Source organism: Corvus kubaryi, unplaced genomic scaffold, assembly GCF_017639235.1.
Source record: "Corvus kubaryi isolate FWS band 111438036 unplaced genomic scaffold, C.kubaryi_AGA036_p1.0 78, whole genome shotgun sequence".
Taxonomy (NCBI): Eukaryota; Metazoa; Chordata; class Aves; order Passeriformes; family Corvidae; genus Corvus; species Corvus kubaryi.
Window position 1 is genome coordinate 9,815,148 of NW_024582065.1, and position 19,042 is coordinate 9,834,189.

The window sequence follows — 19,042 nt, forward strand, 5'->3', positions numbered from 1 at the left end:
GCAGTATAAGTTTTGTAAACTTTTGTTGCTGAGGCCTGTTTTTCCAGTGTCTCTCATGTTGGAGGCAGTTTTGGCATGGCACTAACTTTGTTCTCTCTGTATTTCAGGAGCCAGTCAGCTGACATCTCCCCCTTCTCAGACAGATTCTTTGCTTGCATTGTTTGACCCTCTGTCCTCAAATGAGGGTGAGTTATAAAGATTAAACTTTGTTTTAAAAATAGGCATTTTCGATGCTTCTATGTTAGTACCAGGTAATTCGGAATAATATTAAAAGAAATGTGTGTGACTTCTTTTCTGCTTGTGACCACAGGTGTGTCAGCTGTAGTAAGGCCTAAAGTGCACTATGCAAGACCCTCTCATCCACCTCCAGATCCACCCATCTTGGAAGGAGCCGTGGGAGGTAACGAGGCCCGACTGCCAAACTTTGGGTCTCATGCTTTAATTCCAACTGACCTGGAAGCCTTCAAGCAGAGACATTCGTACCCGGAGAGGCTGGTCCGCAGCAGGAGTTCAGACATCGTGTCCTCAGTGCGGAGGCCTATGAGTGATCCTGGGTGGAACAGACGTCCTGGGAATGAGGAGAGGGAGCTGCCCATGGCCTCCAGCAGTGCCGGGGCAGCAGTGCTGGCGGCCGCCTCTCAGTCCTCATCGTCATCTCCCAGCAAGGACTCCTCCAGGGGAGAGGTGAGCCTTCTATTTATCATTGTAATGTTATCTCTCGTGCCCACTTTAACTATACTTGTAATGCCAGAAGGCCGGAATTAAATGTCTTTAGCCAAGGAATTACAACACATGTTTGTTACCCTTTAAACATTGGCCAGTAATGTTTTATAAGATAAAACAGATGTTCAGAGTGGCTTAAGTGGATCTGGCTTCTCTTGAATTTACTGGATGAGGTTTACTGGATTTGGTGGTACTTCAGAAACAGATTCATTGTACTGTTAAACTGCAGCAGCCTGAGAATTAATTTTCTTTAAAAAAGAAATAAGTGAAATCTAAGATTCTTTATGACTACGGGTTTGCTTTTGCAGGATACCCTCTTTAGAAGAGATGTTTCTGACTTAATCTGCTCTCTGTGCTCTGCTGTAGTTCTGTTTTTACAGTCAGTGTAGCAAAAGCTGATGTGAAGGAGAAATTTTCTCTTTACACTTGATTTGGTAAATGCTCAGATGTAGACTCTGCCCTTCCGCAGATTGAGGAACGGAAAGACAGTGATGATGAGAAGTCTGACAGGAACAAGCCCTGGTGGAGAAAACGTTTTGTGTCTGCCATGCCCAAAGGTAGGATCATGTCTGTCTGGGTTTGGTACTTCAGTCAGAGTTCACACTGCCTTTATTATATCTTTAGTCACTTTTATGGTTAAAGTATAAATAAATATGTAAATAGGAACGGGAAGCTACCTGACTCCCATGGCTAGTACTTCCCTAGAGTGTGCTGTACCTCAAAGGCAAAACTGTTCTGCCTGACCTCATGTCTGTTAAAGGTGGAGCTGGCTATAGGTGATGACAGTACAGTTCTGCTCTACCCCATGGATAAGCTTATGCTTTTATGGAAGTTGATTTGATGAAAATTTTCTGCATTAGCCACTTCCTTAAAGTTTCTGCTATTTGGCCATTATCTCAGAGTAGTCTTTGACGAGGTTCCTTGCATTTTCAGCTCCAATTCCATTTAGGAAGAAAGAAAAACAAGAAAAAGACAAAGATGACATTGTGCCTGACAGATACGCAACACTTCAAGGTATGTGAGTAACATCATCCCAGTAATTTTCTCTCAGAACATGCCTCCTGGAGTTCCAGAGTGCCCACCAGGTAGCTATTGACAGACAGGTATGTGCTGTTGTAGTTCATGTTCAGAACTGACATTTTGAATAAGAAAATAGATAGGATTTCCTGACTTGAAGGCTGTTTTTAAGTTGTCACTTGTCTGTCTGTGCATGTAGTGGAATCTCAGCTAAAGTCCTCACTTCCCCCCCCCTCATTATGGAGCTCCTGTCCTTGTCACAGCTGAGCTGTAAGGATAGCTGTACACACAGTCCTGTAATAGTTACTTCAGTGTTAAATTAAGCATGGTTTGAACCCGGGTGTTTTGTTTTCTGTTTGCCTGATCCTTTCTAGAAGTCTTCAAATATCCAAGAACCATTTGTGTATGCAGTATAAATGTGCTGAGGATCTGCTCAGGATCTGACTTCATTTGTTCACTTTGATTGTACTGTTTGTCTTCTGGTTTGCTTCAGACTTTATTAATACATTTGAATTTGGGCTACGTGGGATGCAAGCATCTCTTTCTTTGATCTGGCTAAAAACAGAGTCCAAATGTGTAGGCTTAAGTTTTTGTATTTGCTTTCAGTTGGCCCAACACCAGGGTAACTCCTGCTGTTTTTTATGGTCCTTTCAGATGATCCCAGCCCAAGGCTCAGTGCACAGGCACAAGCTGCTGAGGACATTCTGGACAAATACAGGAATGCAATCAAGAGAACAAGTCCTAGTGAAGGAGCCATAGTGAACTACGACAGTGCAGGTGAGAACCTGGCTTTTGTAATCACCACCAACATAGTTTCTCCTCCTTAAAGATAAAAACACTTTGGTATTCTAGACCAATGTTGGTATTAGCAGCTGAACAGTGTGACCTCTGAACAAGGAATGTTTTTGTCAAATAATCTGTGGGACAGTCCCTCAAAGGCTGGGAATTAAATCAGTATTCCTAAGGACAGCTCTTTCATATTGCCATTGAGGGAGCTGGTTGTTGATAGCACATCTCCTCCTACCAGTTTTTTGATTTGTTTTGTTTTAAATGGCACTGAAGAAGTGTATTGCCCTCCAAAGCTTTTGGAGTTTCTTCTTAGGAGCTTCTAGGTTGTATGTTTTAATACTCTTTTTTCATATATCCAGAACAAGCTGGTTTATTTGCTGTCTCCATTCTCTCCCTGACCTTAGAATAACGAGCAGACAATTAGTCTGGTTCCTTCTTTTGACTCCTCTCTTCAGGTGTAATGTGTTTTTCGTTTCCACAGAGGCAATTGGGGATGGTGAGAGCATGCATGACTCCCCACGGGATGAGGCTTTGCAGAACATGTCTGCAGATGACCTCCCAGACTCTGCAAGTCAAGTAGCACAGCCACAAAGTTCTGCTTTCTCCTATAGGTAAATATATTTGCAGGTTTTGTCTTACCCACAAAGTAGAATTAAGAACTGAAGCTGTGTGATTGGTTCCCACAAGAATCTTAATATAGATTCATTGTAAACTTTTATGTGCTTTTAGTTTTAAGCATCTCAAACTGTCATATTTCCACTGATGAAGAGGGATTTTATAACCTGAGAGGACAAAGCAGTTCAGTGTTTAGGAAAATCCCTTTGAAAATGGTGCTGGATCAAAAGAACTGATATTCTAAAGTCTTGACAATGTTGTATATTAAAATGATGTTAAATAACTTCTAGGCAGTATTAAATAAAAAAGAGAGTAGAGACTTCTTATTGAAGAAGCAGACCTCTCATCAACTGTGTTAAGAAAATATTTTTCCTCTTTAAGGGATGCAAAGAAGAAATTGAGATTGGCTCTTTGTTCAGCAGATTCTGTTGCCCTCCCGATGCTGACACATTCAACAAGGAATGGTCTCCCAGACCACACAGACCCCGAAGGTAAAGGCTTTGCACTGTGTGTGTGTCTCTCCTTGTCCCCGTGCAATGGCACTTGTACTGCACCATTTATGGTCCCTCCTCTGCCACAGATATTGAGGGCACAGGCTGCCTTTTGCCCCCAGAATGTTTTCATTCTTACTCCACAGACAAACCTGCCATCTCAACCTGGTCTAAGATTTTTTTGTCATGAAATATCACAGATACAGTGTGGGTAGAGCCTGAAGCTATAGAATAGACTCTCAAAATACATGTGCTTTTGGGAGTTGTGCTACTTGAATGATTTACTGGGTCTTTATGTTGACTTAGTATAAATGTGTTGTGTTGTGTCCCTTCATTCACTCTAGGTTTATTTGCAGACAGGTGAATCTGTCACCTTATCTGGTCCTCTTCACATTTCAGAATGGTTCTAAATGCTAGATATGATAGTGATGTGGAAGCTTATCCTCTGAGACCTGGAAAATTCAAAAAGGCTTATTAAATTGTTCTGAAATAACATTTATTGCCTAATGTACAGAAGTTTTATTTTAAACCATCAATGTGTTTCCCATATTCAAAAATACTTTATTTTCATCGTGCCTACGTTTCTTTTCCTTAATATTTTTCCTTTGTTCTTTATTAGATAATGAAATTGTGTGCTTCTTGAAAGTTCAGCTGGCTGAAGCCATCAACCTGCAGGACAAGAACCTGATGGCGCAGCTGCAGGAGACGATGCGCTGCGTGAGCCGCTTCGACAACCGGACCTGCCGGAAACTGCTGGCGTCCATTGCAGAGGACTACAGGTAGCTTGTCCAGTGTCTCGTTAGCAATGGGTTCCCAAATTCATATATTTATTCTCTAGCAGATTGGGAAGATCCCTTTTGTTTTAAATTGTACTTAACCAAACCAGGTTATTGCATCTCTGCTTCCCCACAAAACAATGCAATTGTCTCACCCATGCGAGGCAAACTTCCGAATTCAGGCATTGTTTTGTTTCAAAAGCAACAAGTTGAAGAATCCTTTGCAGTATGACTCAGCAGTCTGTAAAGCTGTTAGCCTCTGTTGTTATTAACAACCTGATGTAGAACCCTCTTTGGTTTAGGAAAAGAGCTCCATATATCGCGTATTTAACTCGCTGTCGCCAAGGCCTGCAGACGACACAGGCGCACCTGGAGAGGCTGTTACAGAGAGTCCTGCGAGATAAAGAAGTGGCCAACAGATACTTCACTACAGTGTGTGTGAGGTTACTGCTGGAGAGCAAGGAAAAGAAAATAAGGGAGTTCATTCAAGGTAAGATTAATGCAGACCAAAGTGTTTATATTCCTTTACTCCATATTTAGATGCTGACTTGGGTTAATGTTTTAAAATATGTCTTTTGATCTGAGTAGTAGATTCCTAAAATGATTTTAATTTTAGATGGTGAATTAATGGCTAAAGAGACAGATTACTGTGACTTTACAGTATGTTGTGGCAGCTAAGCCATGGCAATTGTCTGCATTTTTCATGGGCTGAGAGAATGAAGGTAATTTGACCTTACTTGGCCAAAGAAATTCTGCTAAATCACATTATCTGCCCCATGGCAGAAGCATGAATACTATTAATGATTTTTTGTATCTACTGATACATGATAAACTAAGTTGCAGCATTCAGTTCTTAGTCTAGAACCTAAGGTTGCACCTTATAAGATATGGGGGATAGTAATAGTGTGAATCAAGTGACTCAAAGATTCAAAAATATCACAGCATAAGAGATAGTGGCACCAAGAAACTCAAAACAGCTACTTATACGAAACTGGTTCTGTGTTCTCTATGCACATACCTGACTAAATGAAGCACCTAAGGAATTTGGAGTCAATTCTTGCTCCTGGAGCATATAGTGCTGCATATTAAATGTGCCTGAAAAACCTATCAGAAAGAATATTTTTTTTACTTAAGTGAATGTTTTCTCTCTTCCTCCTTTTTATCAGATTTCCAGAAACTCACAGCAGCAGATGATAAAACAGCCCAAGTAGAGGACTTTCTCCAGTTCCTGTATGGGGCTATGGCTCAGGATGCCATATGGCAGAACGCCAGCGAGGAGCAGCTCCAGGATGCACAATTAGCCATAGAGCGCAGTGTGATGAATCGCATTTTCAAACTCGCCTTCTACCCTAATCAGGATGGAGATATTTTGCGTGACCAGTGAGTTAATGGAATTCGAAGGATTTGTTTTCTCTTTTGCAGTTGGTGCAGTGGAAGCTGTGCAGGCCTCCTGTGACAGGCTTGTCTGAGTCAGCCACACAAACTCATGTTTTTGTTCAGAACATTTTGTAAAAGAACAAGGAAGGGCTTCAGCATCATGTGCAAATGTGTTTGCAACAAACTGCTAGAGCAGAATAAAGTTGTAAAATTTGGGATGCAGACTGTCAGGTCTGCAAGTGTGTGTGCTGAGAGAATGATCAAAACCTGTTTCAGGACTGGACCTCGTCCATTTTCTGGTTTGACTCAGTATTTTCCGTGGATTTGGGGTTTCTGTGGTTTAGAACAGATGCTGTTGGGATGCTCTAGAGGATGCGTGGTTGTTCTTGGCTGTACAGAACAATCCTCTGCATCTTCACTGACCTGGTGTCCATCATCTGTAGGGCCACATTCCTGAAGATCTTTCTGGTCCTATCAAACATAAAACAGGTGGGAATCCCCAGCTGGCTGGCTGCTGCTTACTTTTATTTTTTGTGTTTTCAGGGTCCTTCACGAGCACATACAGAGGTTATCCAAAGTAGTGACTGCAAACCACAAGGCACTTCAGATACCTGAGGTAACAACTCCTTTCCTTTGCTTCTGTATGTGTGTTGGGGTTTGGACTGGGACTGTGACGGGGAGAGGATTGTTCTGTTTGACACTTAGAAGGGTTGCTTTGCTGTCTTTGACAGCTGAAGTATCCTGCAGGAAAAATACACTGTACCCATGTGTCTTCCATTTACCCAGCACTTTCATTTTTCTCCTGGCTATTAGGGTAACAAAAAGCAGGTTGGTGGACTCAGGGGGTCTGTCAGGGGCTGCATGTCTGCGGCTGCCTAGTTCTCAGTTCACACGTGAAGTGTGAGTGTTCACAAAGCTGCTGGTGAGGAAGAGAGCACCTATGGCTCTGCCTTCATCTGGAACAGGGTTCTGAGCAAGTCATGAAGAAGAACAAGCTAATTTTGTGAGTTGCCCACAGAGTACTGGCTCCTTACAGTGTTTTTACAACCCATGAGGAAGCCACCTTCACTGTGAGTGTAACGTAGCCATCTCCAAATTGCAGACTCGGAGTGCGTTGGGTGGGAAAGGCCCCTAAAGCTCACCTTGTCCCACCCCCTGCCATGGGCAGAGACACCTTCCACAGACCAGGGTGCTCAGGGCTCCATCCATCCTGGTCTTGGAGGCTTCCAGAGGTGGGGCAGCCACAGCTTCTCCGGGCACCCTGTGCCAGGGCCTTGCCCCCCTCACAGGGAAGAATTTCTTCCATATATATAACTTAGATCTCCCTTCTTTCAGTTTGAATTCATCTTGCCTTAAAGCTTCCCATTTCTCCAGAGCCTGTGAGCCTCTGGTACTGCAGCTCCTCTGTGGTGCGCAGCAGTAGCTTGGCCAAATGAGGACTGGGTTGGTTTCTCCCCAGGTGTATCTCCGGGAGGCACCATGGCCATCGGCGCAGTCCGAGATCCGCACAATAAGCGCCTACAAAACCCCCCGGGACAAGGTGCAGTGTATCCTGAGGATGTGCTCCACCATCATGAACCTGCTCAGTCTGGCCAACGAGGATTCGGTACCTGGGGCAGATGATTTTGTTCCTGTTCTGGTCTTTGTCCTCATAAAGGTGAGTTCTTTTGCAGAGATCACAAACCCCAGTTAATTCTTGTAATAAACAAACAAATTTAGGAGGAGAAATAATGCCTGTGGGTCATGGGAAGCTGTCCAGGCCCAAACCCAGGTCTGATTCAGCAGGATTTGAATGGGAATGTCAGAAATGTGGTCACAGTTAGGTTTTTGAATCCAAGCGAACTTCGCATTTGGAACCAAGGAAACTGGGGTGCAGATGTTGTGTGTGGAGTAGAGTTTGTTTGAGGCATGTCCACCAACATCTGTCATCTGTGCCTGCTTCATGCTGTCCTCTCAGGACCAAGATCCACACCAGGACTGACTTGGGTTGTGTTGCTGGTCTTTTTTGGCATGAGTGGAGAATGGTCTGACGTGTAAGATGCTGAAACAACAGGTTTTACGTGTGTTGAGGTCCTGATGACCTTCACAGTTTCTGCCAGCATTCCCCTTCTTTCTCTTTGCCTGCTAGTCATTTTTCCTTGTTGGAAAAGTGTTCCTTTCATCAAACCTGATGCCTCCTGAGCGTGTGAAATGGGGCTGGTGAGGATAAACAGTCCCTACCCTGCAGGTAGGTTACATACTCTGTAGGATGAGGATCACTGCGCAAAGGGAATTGTGTTTCTGTTCTGTATCTTGCGGTGTTTGTTGATGTTGAGCTTTGCAAAGAAGCTGTGAGTATCTCTCTCTTGTCCACCCCCAGGCAAACCCCCCTTGCCTGCTGTCCACTGTGCAGTACATCAGCAGTTTCTATGCCAACTGCTTGTCCGGAGAGGAGTCGTACTGGTGGATGCAGTTCACGGCAGCCGTGGAATTCATCAAAACTATCGATGACCGCAAGTAGCTTGCACAGCACAGGCACGGGCAGACTGTGAGCAGGAGAGGAGCTTCTAAGAATGTACAACAGCTGCAAAAGCTGAAGAAAAGACTTTCCTTGTAAAATACTGTACAGAATTGAGGCATTTTAAAACACACCTTTACTAATCTAATTAATTTAACAGGTTTTCCTCTTCTCTTTGGGTTGCGTTTTTCTCCCCTCTAGATACTGGCACTGCAAAAGGGACCACAGTTTTCAGGTATTTTGGAATCTCAAAACATTCAGAAAATTCTTCATGCTTTCTCCACCACTCCTCTTCCTGAATTATTATTCACATGAATAACTCACTTCATTTAATTTCTAACAGAAAACTGAAAAAAGAGGAATCAGGGCAGCCACATAGTAAACTTTCTAGTTGAATACACCTTTTATTAAGAAAACACCAGCCACACTGAAAGTTATCGGTTATATTTCACCTAAATTTAAAATCTGAGAGGACAGTGTAAATATTATATAATTATATTTAATGCATTGCAAGTATCTTTGGACTTACTATCCTTTGAATAAACAAGCAAAAGCCTCTCTGACCTCTAACAGGTTGTGACGTACCATGTTTTGGTGACAAAAGGACTTCCTTAAAAGGCTAAGATTTAAAAAGGGCAAACGGAACTATTTATTAAGATGTAATTAAGATTACTGAAATTTCTAAAACTGGAATTTATAATAGGGCTTATTAGCTAGCTGAACACTTCTTGGCTAGGGCATTAGGGTGTTACAGAGGTTTGGATATATAGAGGAGAGGGACTGTAAGTTACAATAGAGAAGTCTAATATAAAAAGGAGAAATAAAATACCTTACTGTAATATTTTTTCTGAGCTATTGTGTATACTGTACAAACCCCAAACAGAGATCCTTAACAGAACCTTGGGCTGTAATATATATTTTGATTAGTGACATTAAATACATATGCCAGGGGGTTCAGTGAATGTTTTTACTAAATGTTCTTCGTGTTGTCTGCTATGCAGCAGTGCAAGTTTTACTGTTCATAAAAAATATTTTAAAATAATATAACACTGTTCTTTATGAAACATATCATGACATCAGTTCAGGGTGTTTTATAGATTTCTCACCCCTCCTTCCCCTTAAACTGACAGTTACCAATTTAAAGAGGTTTTTATGCACAACACCACATGGGTTTTTCATGAGTGAAGTGGTCTGGGGCATGGCCAGTGGGTGTTGGCTGTATATAAGCACTTGCTGCTCTTTTTCAGCTTGAATACAGCGAAAAAGGACAGTGAGAATTGAACTTTTTCATGTCAGTATTATTTCTTGCTCTTTCCAGAGTGTTCATTGCACTTCTGACAGAGGGATGTGGTAAGACTTGGTGTCTGTGAGTGGTAAAGAAAACAAAATCTTTCTCACATTCTTTTCAAAGCACGATTGGTTCATTTTGTGTGTGTGCATTTTGATGATTAAAACCTGTAAACAACTAGTACTTGGGAAAATCATGTGGTTAATTGGAATTAGAGCAATTTATGTAAAATACTGAGTGCTTGATTTGGCTGTGCTACTTGTCAAGGCATAATAAGGAAACTTCCTTTTTAGGGCTCTCAGATACAACTCAGTCTAACAGTTTTGCCAAACTAATCACAGATGAGAAGGTGGGATGGTAACCTTTTCCTTTTATTTATAGTCTTTCTCCTCTGTTAGAGACTCAGTTTCATGGAGGAGCAATACTCAGTTGAAACAGAATTCTTCTGATCTGCCTTACTTGGTGACTCAGTCTGTGTAGCATTGCAATATTCTGGTTCTTTAGCCTTGATGGGTTTTTGGTGCTGAACAGATAACTCAATATTGCAAGCACAGCCCTGACCAATAACACTCAGCAGCAAAGCACAAACATGCCCTTGAAGATATGGCCAGATCATATCAAAAAGCAATATAAATTCATCTCTATTGAAGTGTCCTGTAAGACGTAATTATTACTTGAATATCCGAGATGTTAAGACTGATGTTTGAAAGTTCTGCAGTTTGGGTATTGGTTGAGGAGAGTATTTGTAGGATCCCTGAAGAAGACACAAGGACATAGGAGGTGTTGATCACCCTCTGTGTTGCCTCTCTGCTGGCCTGGCTCACAGGGTTTGGTCAGCACCATCAGGGCTTTCAGGTTCACTCTCCTTTATGGAAGGGGCAAGAACCATTTCCTTCACAGCTTTTATCACTTGGTTTCTCTGCATAGAAAAGTACTTAAAAGAACTGGAGTCTTTTTTTTAATGTTACTTAGTTATTTTAAAATCAGTAGGTGTTTCAGTGAGCCCCAGGTGAGCTGAGAGTTTTTGTAGCAAGATGGTCCTTTGCTTCTTTTTTCCAGCCTACTCTGAAGGTCCTTTATATAGTCTTGATAGGTGTAGTTAGAGAATTAGGCTTTCCAAAGAATTAAAAACCTGCCTGTAATGTCCTTTTACTGTTTTCCCCGGTGTCCCGTAATGTTTTGTTTTAAAATGCTAAATTCCGTGTCTAGGAAGTGATGTTGTTAGGTTTGATGTGCAATAGTGAAGGTGAAAAGACACTGCATAAAGGACCAAAAGCACCAGAACTGCTGCCAAAAGGTGCCAGCCACGGGCCTGTTGCTGTAATCTCGGTGCTTTTTGTGAATTAACTACTTCAGCCACTGGAGGAGGAATGGAACATTTTGGGCCAAGTGGAGCAGGAAAGATCCTTGGTAACAGGTCACAGTCAGGGACTTCAGGCTCGGTCGTTGTCTCAGCACCGATTGTTGGCACGTTCTGAGGAGCTGCCACTTAAGCAATGGCATATCTGTGCCTGGGAATGTTACAGAGGTGCTGGTTTCCTTTTTGGGTAGATGAGGGAAAGGGCTGGGTTTTTCATCTCTAGGAGATTCCTTTGTGCCCCTAAGTGAGATTTCTCTTTAAAAGTTTATTAAATCCTCTTTAAGGAGAATCGGAATGTGTCTGGCCTATCAAGGATTTGAGTTTAAAAGTTTTTGTTTTGAAGACCTTTTACTACCAAATGCTGAATGTAACTGCCATAAACTTCAGGAAAAAAAGCCACGAACATGATGCTGTTTCCTGTGGGTGAATCTGGTGAGCACAGTGTTGGTTCGTATTGCTTGAAAATGTTCTTGTTCTGTTAAGCCAAATTGTCACAGAATTGGAGAACTCACTGCCATGGGAATGGGGTGGGGGAAGGGGGTAGGAGAGGGGGCAGAGCTGCTGGCAGCAGAACTGTGTGTTGGCACGAGTGAGTCACAGTGTGCCTGGAGAGCTGGAGCAGCAGGAAGGCAGTGGGAACGGAGCGGGAAGGATGCTCGTGTCTGGATACAGCTGGGGACGTGGTTGAGCCTGTACTACTTGAGAATTAACCTCTGCTGAGTTAGTAGTGTGTGTTCTGTACCTTTTAATTGTGCTTTACCTCTATTGAAAAGCTTTGTACTGCCTCTCCTCTTTGGTAAAGCCTTTATAAATCTAAATTAACGAGCTTGCACAATCTTGTATACAGGAACCCCATCTTGTCTCTTAACGTGATTATTAATGTATTATTCTGTAAAAACTGATTAAAAGGAGAGCAGTTTAACCACCTGGCTTTGACGTTTCTGCCTTGTTCCAGTGCCATCAGCAGTTGTGCTGGGGATGGCAGTGCAAGTGTGAGCAGCTTCCCACTAACTCTGTGTGGTTTTGCGTTGGGCATTGCTGCTCTGCTCCATCCTCACACCTCACAGGGAAGGGACATTGGCAAAAAAGAACCAAAATCCAGTAAAGGAGAGAGGAAGCTCTGCTGCATTGACACAGAGCTCTTCAGTTATTATTTTATATCTTCAGCTTGGCTGTTCTAGCAGCTTGAGAGGAGAGAAATAGCTCTGCCTGCAGCAGGACTGTGCCTGTCCCTCTGCTGGCTGCTGTTTGATGCCTTGTTGGGAATGGTCAAGTCCAAAAGTATTATGTTTGGCATTTTATTTCTTAGGAAATGTTCAGTTCTTCTGATGAGACAGGAGGATTTCTTCAGCTGTCGTGCACCCACCTGGTCTCGCTGCAGAACGGGGCGGGCGGGGCCGGGGTGGGTGCGTGGTGGTGACGGTGCTGCCATGAGCTTGGTCCCCGCAGTGTTATTGACCTTGATTCTCTCTCATTTGCATCCAGCATTTTTCATCCTCTGGAATATGGTGTTTGGGGACCTTTCCATCATTAAGTGGATTTACAGCAATTTCCTTATGTGTTTTCTCCAAGGGATTCTGTTATGAGAGGCACATTAAATCTCCATTAATACCTCATTATCCGACTGATAAGATTACCATGATAATGAGGCAGAAATTCTAATTGTTTCACTTCTTATTGTGCCTTTCATTAAATCATATACCTGGAAGCTGCTGTCAGAGTGGGGATCTCCAGCCTGCAGAGCTTGGGAGGTGACCTGGTCCTGTGCATCCTGGTCCTGTCCCACGGTACTCGAGGGATCCTGGGGTCTCCTGGCCTTTTCTCCTGGGCTCCTGTGCCTCCTGCCACGGCCTCTCCTCCATGGCCACCCTACCAGAAGGGCTTCCAGTGGCTCCAGGGCCCTTGGCAGCCTGCACTGGGGGCATGGATGTGGAGAGACTGTTCCACGTGGCCCCATGCCCGCGCCGTGGTTGTACAGAGCCGCCTGCTCCTGAGGGTGGTTAAGCACAGGGGTGTGCAGCCTCTCTCGGAGCTGTTACAGCCCATCAGGTCAATGATCCATGAACTAAAAAGTCTCTAAGCAAGAGCAATTATTGTCTATCATGTGTCAAAGGCGCCCGTATTGACCCCGATAGATGGAGCCATTATGGCCTGTTGAGGCAACGATCCATGAACGGGGTTCATGGCAGCAGAGGTCTGGACACGCCACACCCGCGCCGTCCTGCCCGGCACTGCAGGGCTGAGGGATGCGCAAGGTGAGGAGGCAGGGACGGACTCAGGGAAGGCAGCAGTGTGGATGCTGCCAGCTGCCCTGTCCTGCCGGGCAGCCTGGAGCCAGGCTGAGGTGGGGAATGGCTCTGCTGGGCCCCAGGGCTCGCCACGGGATGTCCCCCAGCTCCTGCTCCCCTGGTGCCTGCACAGGGATTCCCTGTGCCCAGCACGACCTGAGCTCTGGCTCCAGGATGGGAGACACCTCTGTGGGGCCCTGTTGGTCACACGCTGCTGGTGAGAGCCCCTGCCTGGTCCTGACGGGCAGCCCACGGCCGTGCTCACCAGGAAACACCGCAGAGCCCTGCTTGGCACTGGATCCAGCTCTGCGTCCGCCAGGCCATCCCTGCACTCAGTCTGGCTCTCAGACTCAGCTAATGAGGCAGGGGAGCCCGTGGTGGATGGCACCTCTTGCCCCGCCGGGCCGGGAGTCCCCAGCACTGCCCAGGCCCGCTGTGAGCCCCGGCGGTGGCTGTGGGGCCAGGCAGGGCCGCGCTGCTGTGACCGGAGAAGGAGCCGGGCCCTGGGCCCTGGCCCCGCCCGGGCTCCTGGCGTCCGGATCTGGCGAAGAACAGAACGTTATCCTGCACAAGGGGTCTCAGGCTCCTCCTGCGCAGAGAAGGAGATGTCTCCATAGTAACTGGCACATTTGGAGGGCAGGAGGCACAGAGGACGGGAGACAAAGCCTGTGCGGGAGCGGCGGGCAGGGACCCTCGGGCCCGCGGTGCTGCTCGGCCGGGGCGAAGGCGCTGTCACCCCGAGCCCCGCTGGCATCGGCTCAGCACCGGCCCCGCTGCTCCGTGAGGAGGCAGGTGTGGCACTGCCGTGGCAGCACCCCGGTGCCGGTGGCAGTGCCCCTGTCCGTGTGGCAGGGGTGGCTTTTGGCACCAGCCTGCAGAGCCAGAGCCGCGGGCCCGGGCGGGGCGGCTGCAGGTCCGGCTGCGCTGCGGCACCTGGGCCGGGCAGGTGCGGGTGGGCGGCGGGGCCCTGCGGGGAGCGGGCACTGCCCACCCTGCCCACCGCTGCCAGCCCCGCCGGCAGAACCGCGCTGAGCCACGGCGCCAGCAGAGTCGTTGGGCTGGGGTTAATCAACATTCATTCATGTTTCCAAGTGTAAATTGAGCATTTGTTTAATTATGTGTAAGCAGCAATACATTCTGGCCATTATCTAAATCACTATTTTATTTCCTGGATGTGGTTTCATAATGCCGGGTTTGTGCTCCAGCCTCTGCATCATTAACAGAGAAGAGTTAATGAATATAAAAGCGTAAAGGCTAATTACACTTTAATTTACAATCATGGTCTCATTTTGGGACCACATGAAATCTGTTTTGAAAACAATTAAAACAAAAAAAAAAAGCCCAGTGAAGGTCTGGTGAGTGGAAGGGTTTTGGCACAAAGCGAGCAGTGCCGGTGGTCACCAAGCCCATGGAGCTGCGGCTGCTCGGCACCACGGCTGCCCACCACGGGTCCCTCACTCTCCCCTTGGCCCTGCAGGGTGACGCAGGGGCCGCTGCAGCTGTGGGGACAGTGCTGAGGGATGTAAATTGGAGCCCGAGCGGGAGCACAGTTCACTGGAAGGAGACAAAGATTTATTGGGCTGCAGATGTTGAAAGCAAAATTCAGCGAGAGTGCTGACTCCAGCACTTTGCAGTATTTACCATTCCTGGGGATCCAGTTCTGTGCCTCCCTGCAGGTACCGGTGCCTGGTCCCTGGGGGGACAGTGGCTGAAGATGAAGCTCGTGGCAGGAGTGGTGAAGGTGAGCGGGACCAGGCTCTCTCTCTGCCGCACTGTCTGCGGGAGGATCCCGCTGGGCAGTGGAGATTTTGTAACCTCAGGTACTGGGTGTCAGGGCAGCTCCCTGCAGGCTGTGCCAGGCAGAGCCCCTGGGTCTGATGCCATCATCCATGGCAGAGGCCACAGATGTCCCAGAGCCTCTGAGCATTGTCACAGCTGATGCCATGCCTAGGCCCGAGGCAGGAACCATCCCCACTGGCATGGGATCGCCTTTCTGGATCTGGCTGTGGGTTACAGGTGGGATTCTGGGGCTGAGCTGTAGGCTGGGAGGAGAGCAGGGCCCCGGGGAGCAGAACTGGAGCCTGTGCTCCCATACTTTGCAATGGGTGAATACCTGTTTGTATTTCCTTTATTCTGATTCCCTCAACAATGGGATAAAAGCTGTGTGCTGAGACCAGGAGGGAGCAGTGGCCTCGGAGCCAGAGGCTCATTCCCTTCGCTGGGCTGGCTGCCTGCAGCCAGCAGAGGATATAAATCTCCCTGAGAAAACCACTTTGCTCACACAATTCCAATCCAACAGGGCATCGTGGCATCACTCACTTCTTGTTTTATTTAGCTGATAATCTTTTATTAGGCCAGTTGAGCCCTGTAGAAGCAGGATGCCTTTACTGGCTACCACAGGCGCTCAGAGCTGGGAGCCCAAGGACCCGGGCACTGGGATGGCAGCGATGCCCATCCCTGCCAGGGCTCAGCTCGGACAGTGCTCTGGCTGTGCTGGGACGTGTCCCCCAGGCCGGTCCCCTGAGCTGATGCCCCGCAGAAGCACTGAAGCCTCCGTGGTTTTGCTCACCCTGTCTATGGTGGAGGACAGGAGGTGTCCTACTGCCAGGTGTTTCTGAAGGTGGCTCAGGGACATTTGCTCAGGGGGATTTACAGGACTCAGCACTCACGGAGCCAGGGCTCTGTGGGCACCTCTCCTGCTGGTGGATGTGCTGAGCAGGGACAGGGGAGGCCCCTTCACCAGTGGGCACCGTGACAGGCCCTTGCTGGGAGGTGGGTGCCAGATCTCTGCCATCCCCCTGGTCCCTGTGGGCTCCACGTGCCTGGTGGTGGGATCCCATCCCCAGTCCACTGCAGGCACCTGGAAACGCCTCCCCTTCCTGTCCCTCGCCAGGGCTGATGCAGGAGTTATGCCACAGCTGAAACCTCGTGCATCCCTCAGACAGGTTTGTCATCCAGCTTGTCACTGCGCGGCAGGGCCATGTCACTAATGAACACATCCAGGGGCTGAGTGCCTGCGGTCGCTAATTGAAAGTGCACACAATTGGGAATTCATGTGGGTTAGGCACAGTCCCTGCACTAACAGGGGTTTGACTTTCAAAAATCCATGGCTACCGAGGGCAGCAGAGGAGGAATGGCTGCAGTGCCCTGTCCATGCTGGGAGCAGCCAGTGGCATCACACGGGTCAGACCTTCATCACCTCCACCGCCCTGAGAAATGCGGTACCTGCAGCTGAGGGGGGTGCCAGGGCTGCTGAGGGCTCCGGGTATCTGGGGAGGTGTTGGTTCCAATGTGTTGTGTCTCACGAGGGCTGAAGGCTCACTCAGGACCTTTTGCAGTAGCACTGGTGGTTGCAGGGGTCACCTGCCCTCAGCTCCCCTTGGCAGCTGCGTGAGGAGGCTGCTTGTGCAGGGCATCATCAGCTCCCCAGAGCTCCCCCTTGTCAGTGTTCCCACCTTCCCACTAATCCTTGTCATCCCAAATCTTATCAGCACTGATTTGATATTTACTTCCAAATCGTGGATGAACATGTTGAACATCATCATCCGATCATGATTCCCCATTGACAACCACTTTTTGAGACCTGTCAGTCAGCCAATTCTTAATCCTTCTAATGTGAGCTCTATTGATATTATATACAGCTAATTTTTTAATCAAAACGTCATGTGCTATTAAATCAAATGCCGAACAGAAGCCAAAGCACACCACTGCTCCTCAGCTACTTCTATTAGGTAAACTTTTAAATTCAAGGAATGAAACCAAATTTTTTGACAAGCCTGATTTCCCATCCAGCCATGCTCCTGGCTCTGGTTACAGCCCTGCTCACTACCACCTGCAGCTGTTCCAGCTCCTCAGCCTTTCCCCGGGATGGACACGACTGGACGGGTGAGTGTGGCCGGAGGGGTGTGTCCTGCAAGGTTGGCTCGGGGCTGGACGTGCCGGGGGAGGGCTGGGTGCCAGGGCAGAGCTGCTGCCGGCATGGAGGAGCCGACTCCAGGCCACTTCACAGTTAAAGTCTTGGTGGAAAAGTGGGAATTTTCCTCCTGTGCTGGATGCAGCCTCTGACCTGAAAATGCCGGCCCAGCCTCCCCGGATGCGGAGCAGGAGCAGGCGTGCAAATGCGATATGACAGCACAAGACACACCAATATGGTTACCAGCTGTCCGGCCGCCACTGGGCCGTACTGGGTGGGAAGGCGATGCCCCAGTCACAGATGCATTTCGGGGGGAGGAGGGAGGGCTCGGGCAGGGCCAGGCTCGGGCACGTACGTGCGGGCAGGCACACGCTGCCCCGTGCCAGGTCTCTGGGACAGCACCAGTACTCATCAGACCGGGACCAACCCGCAGGTCCCACTGGTATCACCCTGGATGGTGCTTGGGTGCAGTTTGGGTGCCTTTGCCACCGTGGCCAAGCTTTGGGGACCCCTGGCTTGAGCCAGGCTGCTGGCGAGGCCCCTGCCCGGAGACCCCCTCCAGCTGCCCCACATATGGGCTCCTGCACTGGTCCATCCAGCGCAAGGCAACTTCCCCAGCTCTGTCCCCACCAGCTCAACCAACCCTTTGTAAATCTAAATTAATAAGGTTGCACAGCTACAGACACAGGAGCATGAGCTGTGTCTTGTCTTTGTCGATCAATGCTTTCTATCATCCCATAAAGCTGATTAAAAAGCAGAGCAGTTCATCTCACCGGGTTCCGCATCCCAACATTATAAATTTGATATTCCGGTTAATGATTGTCAGCACTGGTGGAGGACACGGAAGCTGGTCAGTATTTGTAGTTTATAATTAATATCGGAGCATTGGAGTTTATATATAATATTGGAGCATTGCTGCAGAGGATACCAAGGAGGAATTTGGGATGGTTAGGAATTTATTGTCCCTAAAATGCTGAAGAGCAAGAGAAGGGCAGTTTGTGTGTCCAGCATTGCCCGTGCCAGAGGGACACAGAGTGACCAGCGTCACCTGTCACAGTCACCAGCTCTGTGCCTGTGTCCCCCGTGTTGCTGGAAGGGTCAGCCGAGGGGGGTCAGCACATCCCAGCCCTTCCCTGTTGTCTGCAGGGAGGCTGCAATGAACAGATGTCTCTGCCCCAGCTCTGGACACAGGGATGTTGGTCCCTCAGGCTAGACGGTGACCTGGTTGCCGATGCCAGCTGCTTGGAGAGCCCATGGATGGATGATGTTGTGCATCCCAGTCTGGCAGCCCTGCCGGGGGTCGCAGCCCCTCGGTGGCTGCGGGCAGGGCTATGGTGGCTGGTCCTTGCCAGTCGTGTGGCACAGGGCAGAAAGTGCCACCAGTGGGTCCCACAGTCACTGCCTGGGCCAGCACAGGGAGGTTTGGGACTTTCTCCAGAAATAAGAAACTTGACCCCAAAGGAGTGTCCTGAGCTGTTTCTCCGGGATAAAACCTCGTAACTTGATCCGGTCCCGAATGTCATGTCCTGGATCGGATCGGTGCACGGGGGGTTTGAGGGCATCACTGGCCCTCCAGACAGGAGCAGGGATACGGACAGGGATACAGATAGGGGCAGGGATAGAGACAGGGATAGGGACAGGGAAAGGAAGAGGCACAGGGAAAAGCACAGAGACGGGGTAGGGACAGGGAAAAGGACAGGAACAAGGACAGGGAAAGGGACAGGGGAGCGGGCAGGGACGGGCGCTGGCGGCGGTCGCGCAGCCGGTGCCGCGCCGGGGGCTGCGATCGGCGGCCTCAAGGTGGCACCGTAAGAGTGGAAACGGCGCGGCAGAACAAAGGCTCAGCTCAGAGCCCCCAGCCCAGCTCAGAGCCCCCAGCCCAGCTCAGAGCCCCCAGCATAGCTCAGA

The 19,042-nt window shown here is 48.2% G+C and overlaps 1 protein-coding gene across 6 annotated transcripts in view; it reads left to right on the forward strand.

Annotated features, from left to right (window-relative positions):
• GAPVD1 (GTPase activating protein and VPS9 domains 1) overlaps nucleotides 1-11,855 on the forward strand; it is a 30,342-nt gene extending 18,487 nt beyond the window's left edge. For all 6 annotated transcript variants that reach the window (XM_042052711.1, XM_042052714.1, XM_042052712.1 and 3 more), the window contains 13 exons: nucleotides 108-185; nucleotides 311-684; nucleotides 1,193-1,280; nucleotides 1,657-1,737; nucleotides 2,395-2,517; nucleotides 3,011-3,140; nucleotides 3,526-3,635; nucleotides 4,255-4,414; nucleotides 4,714-4,901; nucleotides 5,578-5,791; nucleotides 6,332-6,404; nucleotides 7,248-7,445; nucleotides 8,148-11,855. In XM_042052711.1, the coding sequence (XP_041908645.1) occupies nucleotides 108-185; nucleotides 311-684; nucleotides 1,193-1,280; nucleotides 1,657-1,737; nucleotides 2,395-2,517; nucleotides 3,011-3,140; nucleotides 3,526-3,635; nucleotides 4,255-4,414; nucleotides 4,714-4,901; nucleotides 5,578-5,791; nucleotides 6,332-6,404; nucleotides 7,248-7,445; nucleotides 8,148-8,288 (1,958 nt within the window). In that variant the 3' untranslated portion in view covers nucleotides 8,289-11,855. The remainder of the gene's footprint in view (nucleotides 1-107; nucleotides 186-310; nucleotides 685-1,192; nucleotides 1,281-1,656; nucleotides 1,738-2,394; nucleotides 2,518-3,010; nucleotides 3,141-3,525; nucleotides 3,636-4,254; nucleotides 4,415-4,713; nucleotides 4,902-5,577; nucleotides 5,792-6,331; nucleotides 6,405-7,247; nucleotides 7,446-8,147) is intronic.
• Nucleotides 11,856-19,042: the final 7,187 nt, after the last annotated feature.